The sequence below is a fragment of the Dermochelys coriacea genome, chromosome 7, assembly GCF_009764565.3.
Source record: "Dermochelys coriacea isolate rDerCor1 chromosome 7, rDerCor1.pri.v4, whole genome shotgun sequence".
Lineage (NCBI taxonomy): Eukaryota > Metazoa > Chordata > Testudines > Dermochelyidae > Dermochelys > Dermochelys coriacea.
In genome coordinates, this window is record NC_050074.1 from 29,825,684 (window position 1) to 29,837,742 (window position 12,059).

At 43.3% G+C, this 12,059-nt stretch overlaps 1 protein-coding gene across 17 annotated transcripts in view; it reads left to right on the forward strand.

The window, feature by feature from the left end:
* Nucleotides 1-12,059, forward strand: part of WNK2 (WNK lysine deficient protein kinase 2) — a 187,444-nt gene that overhangs the window by 131,986 nt on the left and 43,399 nt on the right. For 13 of the 17 annotated variants that reach the window (XM_038410290.2, XM_038410289.2, XM_043519519.1 and 10 more), the window contains 5 exons: nt 103-267; nt 675-720; nt 2,034-2,147; nt 3,360-4,573; nt 7,474-7,546. In XM_038410290.2, coding sequence (XP_038266218.1) covers nt 103-267; nt 675-720; nt 2,034-2,147; nt 3,360-4,573; nt 7,474-7,546 — 1,612 coding nt within the window. The remainder of the gene's footprint in view (nt 1-102; nt 268-674; nt 721-2,033; nt 2,148-3,359; nt 4,574-7,473; nt 7,547-12,059) is intronic. The other 4 variants (XM_043519520.1, XM_038410284.2, XM_038410285.2 and 1 more) reach the window with 1 other exon arrangement.

The following is a 12,059-nucleotide window of genomic DNA, read 5'->3' on the forward strand; positions in this document are numbered from 1 at the left end:
ACGTGCTCTCCGTACACAAATGCAAACTTCCAGCTAGTTAAGACCATACAGTGAGTACTGACCTATAGCCATTAGTGGTTTATCTTAATGTGCTCTTTACAGGTAGAGAAGGAATTCATATTGCAGACTGAAAAAGAGACATTCATTGAACAAATGAAAGATATTATTGATAAAGCAGAAGATATGCTCAGTGAAGATATAGGAGAACGAAGTTCTGATCAGGGAACAAGTCCCCAGCAAGATGCCTCTAGACTAGAAATGAATGAAGTAAGAATCTTGTGTGTCGGGTCTTTTTTTAAAAAAAAAATTAATAAATGAGGGTTTCTTGATATCAAAACTGATTTTTTTTCTTTATCTAGTTACTGTATTTTAAGTTTGTTTTACAGCCTCTTCTCAGGTAAGATTTGCAATACAAATATTCCTCAGAAAAATGTTCCTGCATTAGTGCGGGGGAAGGGATAGCTCAGTGGCTTGAGCATTGGCCTGCTAAACACAGGGTTGTGAGCTCAATCCTTGAGGGGGCCATTTAGGGATCCAGGGCAAACATTGGGGATTGGTCCTGCTTTGAGCAGGGGGTTGGACTAGATGACCTCCTGAGGTCCCTTCCAACCCTGATATTCCATGAATATCTATGAAAAGTGCTTGTCTAAAAACATATTTTTTGTTTTAAACAGGAGAACCGGCAATCTCAAGTGAAGACACCAATGTATCAGCAGAATGGTAAAAGTGCTTTTGAATACAAATAGAATCTCGAACTATCAGGCAACGAATAGGTAATATTAGACTGTCCAGAAGTTTAGCAGTCTCCAAATAACTCCACCAGTTATAGGTGACTGGAATATATCCTAAAAATATAGGCCTGGTAAAAGCCACAGTTGCCATTAGCAGCCTTGAAGTGCCAAGGCTAAAAGAGATTAAACCAGCGTTTGGGTGTATTGGAAATATACAGATTTTACAAACTGGCGATGATCCCCGGTACCTCCAAACTGGAAGTGGGGTTGAGCAGGAAGAGACGAGGCTTTCATAAATGTACTCTTTTCGTTCTCAACAATAACTAAGCTTGCAAAAGGAAGTTAACAGAGATTGGCTCTTCTAGCCTTAATGTTTGCAGATGCAATTGAATTTGATAACCAGGAAGTTTCAGCCAACTCTGTCTTACCAGTGAGAAGTCTTATTCTTTTGGATATGTTTGGTATATTATCTCTTTCCCAGAGAAGGGGATAGCATCAGTGTGGGCTTTCACTCCCTCTCTAAACTGGAGAAGTGAATAAAACCATATCCTGTTTAAACCTCATTTCCAAACTGCATTTGGTCATGTGTTGCACACACCTCTATTTTCCAGGCACTTCTCTGAGTTTGTGTGTGTAAAACCTCTTTGGGGCCGCACAACATGCTTCAGTGACTGAAAACAATGGTGTCCTTCCCAAACAATGATGCCGCAGTCTGCCTGGCTCCTCTTCGATAGTTCACACTTGCTGACCACTCTTAAAGTATACTGTTTGCCTTTATTGGTTTGTAAATAGAATTTTGAAAACTGCGTAATTTGATATATGTAAATGAGGACGTAAAAGTTCAAGATAAATGTAGGAGAGCAGTAGTAAAAAAAAAACACCACCACCTATGTAGAAAAATAGATAAAGTAAGTTGCATAAAACATTACCAAAAAACAGTTTTTCTGTTACAAATACCTTCTTTACAGTACAATTAATTCACTTAACATCATTTAAATCAAAGAGTCGTTCCAGCAACTTCAGTGAGCTTTGGAACTGGCCTTGGGTCCCACCCTAGTACAGTCACTTGTAAGGCAGAGGACTCTTTCCATCCCAAGAAGATCACTTTTTTGCTATGGGAGTCCAGTAAGATCATTATTTTTAATCTCCATGAATACTTTAGAGACTCGTGTGTCTTCCTAAAATGTGGAAGTTTCACATCAAGAATAAGTCTGATTTGGATCCTATCAGCTTCTTAAAGTACTGTATAGACACTCCAAAACAAATACAATGTTAACCCTTTATTTTGCTCTTCACAATTAGTTTTACATACTGGAAAAAGGTGGTTTATTATATGCCCTGTTGTGGAAAACCCTACTGAGGAAGTACCAGAGTTCTCCCCAGCAGTTCCTCAGAGTAAACAGCCGGAAGGTCCAGGTATTTATGAACTTTTAAAGCTTTTGTTTATCTCAGGGAACAAGGGTGTGGGCCATCGACCTTGTCATCTTAGAGGCAGTTGTCAGTTCTTCCTATACCCTCCCATGCTTCCATCATGATTGTTTCCTTTTAGCTGCAACATGGTGAGAGGCAGAGGCTGAAGAGTATTGTGTTGCTTCACGAGCTGACCATATAGGATACCAAAGATACTAACACAGGCACTGTTAGTTCTCCTTTAATTACTTCTCTGCACCTCAAACTGCTGCTGTCCACAGTACCTGTGTGGGGGTAACCAGATAGGCTAATCTTGCAGAGGAAGTACAATGGCTTGATTTGAGTTGTGTGGCCAAACAAATTCCTGCAATAAGTTTCTATTTCTAAAGTTATTCACAGATTACACATAGCGCCAAAATAATCAGCAAAAATGATGCCTGCTTCTGGTTTTGATCTTCACTATCACCGCTCGCTCGGAGGCCACAGCCAAAGAAGGAATCATTCAAGGGTGTGTCTTCCTTGGCTTAGGGCACCTCTTACCTTAATTGTTCATCAGCCATGGATTTTGGGGTAGCAAGTTGGAGAGCACCAGAATATTCCAGAATAGCATGGGAGCCTTGCCCCAAAAGGTGCTTGAATTTTACGAACTTTGAACAAATGAAAAACGAGCCTGCAGTATCGGCCACATAATTTGCAGTCTAAAAAGTCATGTATGATATGGACCTTTTTATGAACCTCGATTTACCACGCTGCTGAAACAAGGTAGTTCATAAATAGTGTATTATTACTATTAATGGCCAATGGAGTGCAATACACATTACCCATTCAAAACGGATAGATCATATCCAGCATGAAGAGCTTTTCTGTAGGATCACACATTTTATGTGAGCATATAATTTTAAACTAAAATATGGACGGTCTTTTGATTATTTAGAGAAAAGTCCCAGTGTTCTTAAACTCTGTTAAGAGTTAGGTGTGTAATTTAAGTTCTATTCAGAGCTGTTTATCATAGGCTGCATCCTTTTTACAGAAATATTTTCTGTAGTCTGCAATTTGTGGTCCTTATTTGAATATTGAGTTACTAGTTTTCTAACAGAAAACATTTAGCAGTTCAGGGCCTGCTGTATTTCAACTTGACTAAGAAATTTTGCGGTTACTTTATATGGTTCACTCTGTATAGCCTGTAAAAGGTGAAATTGGTGTTTTTACTCCTTATAGATCCCGAACAGTCCGATGATCAGCAAATGAGCTCTGCTGTGGCAGACACACCTAGTGTCTTGTTTTGTAACCAGCTCCCTAGTCAAACAAGTGTATACGACAGCCCCTGTGGAACACCTGGTCCTTTGGCACAAGTTCCTGCCGCAGCGTCTTCAGCTGTTTTACAGACCAAGGCAGAAATTTTAGCTGCAACACTACCGGGAACTGCTCCATATATCCCAGAACAGTTTGTTGCTAATGTAGGTCAACCAGAATATTCTCCACTACACCTGGTAATGCCCAGTCAGCCTGATGCTTCTGCCCACAATGCAGCTTCACTAGACGAGCCTTCCGATACTCAGCTTGCTCCAGAATCCTCCCTGCAAACGCTGCAGCAGACAGATGAAGACACTTGTGTTCCCGATGTGGAGATCTCATGCTGTACTGTCAGGCCACCCAGCTCGATTCTAACGGTTCCTGCGCAAGGAGACGAATTCTGCCCCGTTCCTGCTCTCTCTGATGTCGTCTTGGAACTCCAGCCTGCGCCACAAATCCACCATGTGTCAGAGGCCAGTCAACCCGGTGTAATGCAGCATTCCTTGGTGAACCAGCTGCTTCCTGGGGGTATTGTCTCTGATCCTCTAAATCTGACAGGCTCTCAGCTTCAAAGTCCTCCCCAGCTACCGGTAGCTATGTCCCAGCAACATATAATGCTGACCCAGTCCCAGCCTGTCACCTGCGCTGGCCTTGGCATGGGTCTGCTGCAGCCACCTTGTGCGGTAGAGTCAGATGGAGAAGGGCCACCCAGAGTTGATTTTGCTGACAACACAATAAAAAGCCTCGATGAGAAGTTGCGTAATTTGCTGTACCAAGAGTGTGTTCCTACATCTTCTGCATCAGCAGGGACACCAGAGAGCTTTGTACCTTTAGAGCAGGGGGAGAGCGAGTTGGCTAGCTTACCGTCTTTTAATGAAGAACCAATTCCCACACTTTTATTGGATTTAAGAGAACCAGGCCTTAATGTCCCAGACACCTGCCAGGAAGCTAATGCTGCTCAGGATCAATTTGTGTCACTTGTACCTTCTGAAATGCCACCTTACCCTGTATTGGCTAGTCAGGCTGTGACTGTGCCTTTTATACCCATAAATCCAGCAGCCATGGAAATGTCTGCCATGCCGATCAATGCTACAGCCACTGGCCAGAGCAGAACAGAGTTCAGAATCCAAGAGCCAATGGTAGGATACACAGATTCGTCTATCTATAAGCATCTCTATATTGCTTGTTGCCATAGTAGCTTACTTTCTGTCTGGGTTCTCTGTTTGCTGCTTTCCATAGTGCAGCACTACTTTTATTTTCAATTTGTCACATGTATTTTGACTCGTACAAGTGTTTCACTAGCCATTCATTAGAGAAAACTAAACTTTGCTGTTGGGTTCAAAAATTGGTATAATCCTTCAATTCAGTCTTTTCCTTTTCTTTTTTTTAAATCCTGTTTCTAAAGCGAGAGAGCTGAGAAAAGTGATAAGTCATGGTGATTTAAGAACGTTAAATATATTCATAGTGATGTTGATAACTGAGGTTACTCCTTTTTGAGCATTTATCTACGCCTTGATAATGGAAAGAGAGTGATGTTTGCCTATCTGGCCTCTGTATATTATTTTCTGTTCCTCATTCATGCATAGAATCATAGAAATGTCAGACTGGAAGGGACCTCAAGAAGTCATCAAGTCCAGCCCCCTGCATTGTGACAGGACCAAGTAAATCTAGACCATCCCTAACAGGGGGTTGTCCAACTTGTTTTTAAAAGCTTCCAGTGATGGGGATGCCACAACCTCCCTTGGAAGCCTGTTCCAGAGCTTAACTACCTTTATAGTTAGCACATTTTTCCTAATATCTAACTTAAATCTCCCTTGCTGCAGATTAAACCCCTGACTTCTTGTCCTACCTTCAGTGGACATAGAGGACAATTGGTCATCGATCTCTTTATAACAGCCCTTAGCAAAATATTAGAAGACTATTATGTTGCCCTGCAGTCTTCTTTTCTCAAGACTAAATGTGCCCAGTTTTTTTTCAACCTTTCCCTATAGGTCAGGTTTTCTAAACCTTTTGTCATTTTTGTTGATCTCCTCGGAACTCTTTCCCATTTGTCCACATCCTTCCTAAATTGTGGTGCCCAGAATAGGACACAGTGCTCCTGGTGGGGCCTCACCAGTGCCAAGTTGAGAGGGATAGTTACCTCCTGTGTCTTACAAACGACACTCCTGTTAGTACAGCCCAAAATCATATTAGCCTTTTATGAAGCTGCATCACATTGATGACTCATATTCAGTTTGTGGTCCCCGATAACCCTCAGATCCTTTACTGCCACCTCGACAGGTCTTCCCCATTTTGTAGTTGTGAACTGGAATTTTCCTTCTTAAGTGCAGTACTTTGCACTTGTCTATACTGAATTTCATCATGTTGAATTCAGACCAGCTCTCCAATTTGTCAAGATCATTTTCCATGTATTCATTTAAATTGACTACCTGCCCTCCATCACGTCTGCACACTTCTTTTTCAGTGAATGTAGATACTAGCAATATGGTTGTAAAAGAAATGTCAGATTAATAGGTGAACTGGAACTGAAAAGCTGTGTATAACTTAACTAAAGTCAGGTAAGTTATTATGCCCCATAAATATAAATGTGCTTAGTATTCATTATCATGCTACTAGTTATAATAAACGTCTTTCCTTGCCTTCCATTATGCCCCTGTGACTAATTCCATGAGATCTAGCAGACTGCTAAAGTACGTTGGGTCCTAGACGAGACCTATAGTGCCATCACTTTAAAAGTGAGTTGCCCCCAGGGCACAGAACACAAGATTTGTATGCTTGCTTGCTTGCCCGCCAGTTATGTAACTTTCATTCAAAGTGGTAACATTTGTGCAGGGCATCATAGCTACCTTCTGAAACCAGTCTTAATTTAAATCCTAATTAAACATATTGTGGGCAATCACTTTGCTCAAACACTTCAGCTAGTGCTGGATACTCTTTAGCATAAAGCTTATACTGCTTCCAGATGGGATCTTGCCTCCTTTCATAAGCTCAGCAGGAGAAGGCTATGTCACCACTTTGTTGGCAGACTGCTGTGGAAAAGCCTCAGTGCTGCAAGGTGCTGGTGGTTCCGTAGGCGGCTTGGATCATTAATGATTCAGTGTCCCGACAAGGGACCCTGAGCAGAACAAGATGCAGTCATTCAGATGAGACGCTGAGGCCATGAACGGTCTGGAACAGTGGTTTTCACCGTGGGGTCCACAGACTATGGCTAAGATTTCCAAAGGGGTCTGCAACTCCATTTGAAATTTTTTAGAGGTTTGTAAATGAAAAAAGGTTGAAAACCACTGCTCTAGGATCATTACAAATTCCATAGCACTTTCTGCTAGATCAGAGATGTATAACCTAGTTGGAAAGCAGTACTCTGGAGTTGGTTATATTCCCCCAACCAAAAAAAAGCTGCCCCCTGTGTAGTTTCAATTGGATTCACTGTACAAAGTATTAAAATCATGCCGTGTTTCAACAGAGAGGTGGTTGCAGTTAAGCAACTGATTAAAGTGTATCCTTGTATGCTGTGTATGTTACTAAACCAGTTTCTAAAGTACTGAAGGCTCATTCTCTATAGAAGGGATTATAAATAACATTATAATATTGAGTGCTCCCAATTAGACTGTGTGCCATAGAATAAAACAGATGCATAACAAATTTGTATTGTAATTTACTTAACTTTTCAATGACATTTCATATATATTAGGATATAATCTGGTTGAAAAAGCACAAGATACTCATTTATAAGTATGTACTTGAATAGCTAAACTTGGTGCATATTTACAAATGTTCGATACTAGTATATGCTGCAATCTTCTAAAACCTTCCTCCTCGTTCACCCTCCCAGGAAAAGAATGGTGTGGCTGCAAAAGAAGATGGGTGGCAAATTTTGCTAGGAATGTAAAATATGTATTCCTGTATGAAATAACTTTGTGCTAAGATATGCTGTAAATATGAAGCAAGTTTCAGAGACAAAGACTGTATATTGGCTTTCCTGTTTGGGGGTGTGTTAAACTGAAATTCACTTTTATCTTTTGTTTCTTTTTACTTAAAGTTGGAAAAGTCCGAAACGACTAGCATCGGTGTCCGCTCCTCAGAAGTGAGAGGTGGGTCGATGAGGAGAAAAGGTAGTTAACAATTCAAACTAGCTGTCAGTGGTAACTTCAATGCTATTTCTGTACTATCCTGTGGGCCTCTTTGCTCACACACCCTTTTTACTAACTTACCTTGGGAAACTTTCACAACTGCACCCAGCACAATGGAGACATGAACCTGGCTTTGGCTGCTGGGTGCCATCACAAAACAAAAAATAAATCTGACTGCTGTCACTTTTGTCAAACTTACAAAAAGCAAACAGTCTCATGGACAGAATTAAACATAATACTGTAAATAAGCAATGCAGGTCCTTTCAGGCGGGTGAGGTACAGAGGCCTTCATGCGAGACACTGCACTTTTCCCATAGTGTTTTGAAGTTTGCAGTTCACAGGCTGAGCAGAAAGCCAGCCAGATCTCCTTTACCCCACTGGATGGAGTTCTTAAAGGTAGCAGGATTTTCAGTGGGCTCTGCAGAGAAGAGTCGGTCCGTAGAGTTCTCAAGGAATCATTGAGGATGACCATGAAGGCCTATCAAGGCAGGCATACTCCATTCCAATTAAGCTGTTGATAGATTCAATAACACTTTTCACAGCAGTCCATATTAAAATTGTTCAGAATGTGGAACTAATCTGATTCACCTGTCCAGGAAGATTTTGTCCCCTTTAAAGATGAAGCACTCTGGAGACTTTAGCTCCTGCTGCTGATGATGTGTTGGAGTAACACAGTTCTTCAAGTATGTGTCAGCATGGTTCCCACTGTAGGTGCACATGCTCCTCATGCACCTAAGACTAGAGGATTTTTTTAATAAGTGTCCTTTGGGGCCATGTATGCACCCTGTGTTTTCTCATGCTTCTCTCTGAGGGCATAAAGGGCGGGGTGGCAACAACCCTCCCTCAGTACCTTCTTACCACCAGTGGCAGCAACATGGAACCAGTGAAGTGTTTGACCCCATCAGTTCTTGGCTTTGGCTAAATTTTCTACAAAAACTTACTACAAATCTTCACAACTCTTCTGACTCTGACATACGACTATCATGATATATATATAGATATATAGATATATAGATATAGATATATATATCAACCTGTCTGGACTGAGCACTGACATTCCCCCTGTACAGACCCCTTACATGCACACGCAAACAGAGCTGCTTGACATGGCAGCCTCAAAACCTACAGGCTCCAAGCCCTGTTGGACTAATTACCCTGAAAGATGGACACTATAGGTGAGTTCTGCTGGGTATATAGTGAACTCACCTAAACCTGTAGGTTTAGGTGAGTTCACTATATACCCAGCAGATGTTCAGTGTGCCTCGCATCCTCCACTAGGACGTGTAAGTCAGGAGACATCAGGTTTAAGCTTCATATCCTGGGGCAATCCATGAGGGTCTCCTCAGAACCTGAGGAGACCAGCTCCAGAGTTGGGCTAGCAAAGAGCCAGTGTCATCCAGCACTGTGTCTAGCAGACTTGTCACACCAAAGACCGCTGTGGAGAAGACAGTGCAGAGAAAAGACCTGGCATCAATACCAACACCTCCAGAACCAAGAAAAGTGTCTCCAAACACAGAGGCAGAAACTCCAAGCGGAGCTTGGTGTCCTTCCACAAGGACAGACCATGTAAAGCTTCTGCTTGTTGTCGAGAGCTGGTTATACAGAGCAGCCTATAACACGGAGTCCTCCAGCATCCAGCTCCAGTGAAGCCCCTCTCAGTGTTGACCCCTACTTCAGAGGAGGCATCTCTGGCAAAGCCAGGACTGTAATTGGTGCCGAAGCACCTTATGGTACCAGGACGGATTCTGATACTGAGAGCACCCATATTCCTCAGAACCATACCTGGAAGAGGCATATTCTTTCTCACTATTACTGGAGCATACGTTTTCTCCACCTTCAAGCAGTGAATCCTCTCCGCTGTGGTCAGCGGAGAGTCCTTTGACGTGGTTGTGGTAGCCTGTGTTGCTCAGGTAAGATGTGCTTCAGCATTCTGAACTAGTTGCAGTTTCTTTAATGCTGAAGTCTGCATGTTCATGAATATAGCATTGCTGTAATCCAGCCGAGGGTCTTAGTTCACGAAGATCGGATGGCGTTTCCTAGCCAAGCCAAGATGGTAGAAGGCATTACTTGCAGAGGCTGCTATGTGAGAGTTCAGCATCCTCGAGGAATCCAAGAGCACTTCTCTGCTATGGACTGATTTGACCAACTGTGGATGTGTATCTTTAACCAAAGACTACACCATCTTGCCATCCCAGGCTACCGGAGTACCATGCCAAAAAGACACCAGGGTACAACAGAGAGGCACCAACCTTCCTCCTCCTCAGCAATGCACTTCTCACCTACAACCCAACAACAATCTATAGAGGAACTGTCAGGAGCCACATCAGATCCAGTCCAGGGAGCTTGGCCTTCAGAAGCTGCCTCACCCCATTTTGTCTACCATAACATCTGACAGATGGGTGCTAGAAATCGTTACCTGTGGCTATCCCATCCAGTTCCACTCCTTTATCCTGTCCCCATCCCTCTTCAAGGACCCATCTTGCAAAAGGCCACTACAAGCAGAAGCAGCCTTCTGTCTAGGATCCAGAGAGGAGCTTCCACCAGAGTTCAGGGGAAGAAGCTTCTACTCCTGGTATTAACTCTTTCTGAAAAAGAAAAGGTGCCTTCGTCCTATCCTAGACCTGAAGAGGCTCATTTAATACATACGCCATCTCAGGTTCAGAACCGTAACACTTGCCTCCATTTCTCCAAGCACAATTCTGGTTTCTGGCTTTTGACTTGCAGGATATTTACTTCCATATAGCTATCCATTCAGCCTACAGAAACTACCTAAGATTCAGAGTGGGGCCCAACTATTACCAATGCAATGTTCTGACCTTCAGAATCTCTACAGCACCAAGAGTATTCGCAAAATGCCTAGCAGTAGTGACAGTGCATTTATGGAGGCATGGAATGCACATCTACCTATACCAGGACAACTCGCTGATCAGAAGCAGGTCCCAGTTGCAGACTGTAACAGCCTTAGAATACATCCTGTCCCTGTTCTTTCAACTAGGACTCCTTAGGTACGTCTACACTGCAATTAAACACCCACGACTGGCTCATACTGGTTGACTGGGGCTAAAGGGCCTGGGCTAAGGGGTTGTTTAATTGCTGTGAAGAGGCTTGGGCTGCAGCCTGAGCTCTGGGACCCTCCCACCTCTCAGGGATAACCTGTTGGCTCTTCACCTACCAGGGGTCAGCAATGACCTCGGACTTCTTGAGCCAACAACTGATCACCAACCATGAGTGTTCACTCTGAAAGTCCACCATATTCAGTCAATGGGGAACTCGCCTAATGGACTTGTTTGCACCACAGAGGACCACACCAAATGTTCAAACTTCCGTTTCAGAGAGTGCATGAACCTGGGCTCGTTACCAAATGCCTTTCTCCTCCATTGGTCTCGAGCTATATGCCTTTCCACTGATTCCAAGATCCAGTGAGATGAGTCTATAATCGCGCTGTTAGTCCTTTACTGGTAGAGATAGTTTTGGCTGTCAGACCTATTGCAGATATCCAGGCAGTCTCCTATACACCTCCCAGTCTGCGCAGACATAGTATTTCAGAGCCGAGCCCAGATACTGCACCGGGTTGTTGCACCGGACGGCTTGGGTGTTGCCTGATTGAACACTGCTGACAGAGACTGCTCCCTTCAGATTCAGGAAATTCTTATACAGAGCAGGAAACCATCCACTAGGATGATCTCCCCTTCAGAAAGGAAGAGGTTCTCAATACAGGTAGCCCAGTGAGACCTAGAACCAGTAGACATCCTGATACCAAAGAGCCTAGACTATATGCTGGAGCTGAAACAGGCTGGACTGGCATTTAGCTCTGTCTAGGTCTGCCTTGTGGCAATGTAAGTGAGCCATGCTCCAGTACAATCCTACCATCTGACAAAATCAAAATTTCTCAAGGGCCTCCTGCATACTTGCCCGTTGGTTAGCGACCCAACTCCCATGTGGTACCTCAACACTGTCCTCCTAAAACTCACAGAGCCTCCTTTTGAACCCCTGTCAGACTGCTCAGCACACCGCCTTACCATCAAGATAGATTTTCTGGTTGCTGTCACCTTGGTACAGAGCTTTAGTGAGCTCCACGCCCTGGTAGCTCTTTACACATCCTTCCACGGGAACAAGGTGGTGTTGAGACCACACCACATGTTCATCCCTAAGGTGGTTTCCAAATTCCATGTGCACCAATGAATCACCTTGCTAGCCTTCTTCCCAATGTTGCACTCAATGCCTGGAGAAAGAAGCTGCATACTTTAGATGTGCCTGGAGCTTTGTTCTGTTACTTTAACAAGACCAAGCCCTTTAGGTAGTCTCGCCACCTCTTTGTGACTATATCCAGCCCATTGAAATACCAAATCATCTCACCATGAGCATCTCTGAATGCCCTCAAGTGGCTGGTGAGCCTCTCCATTGGCACACAAGCAACATCTTCCATCTATTTCAGGAATGTTCCAGCCTCTGAGATCATTCAACATGGAGCAACCCACTGACTCTTGTGAAACAT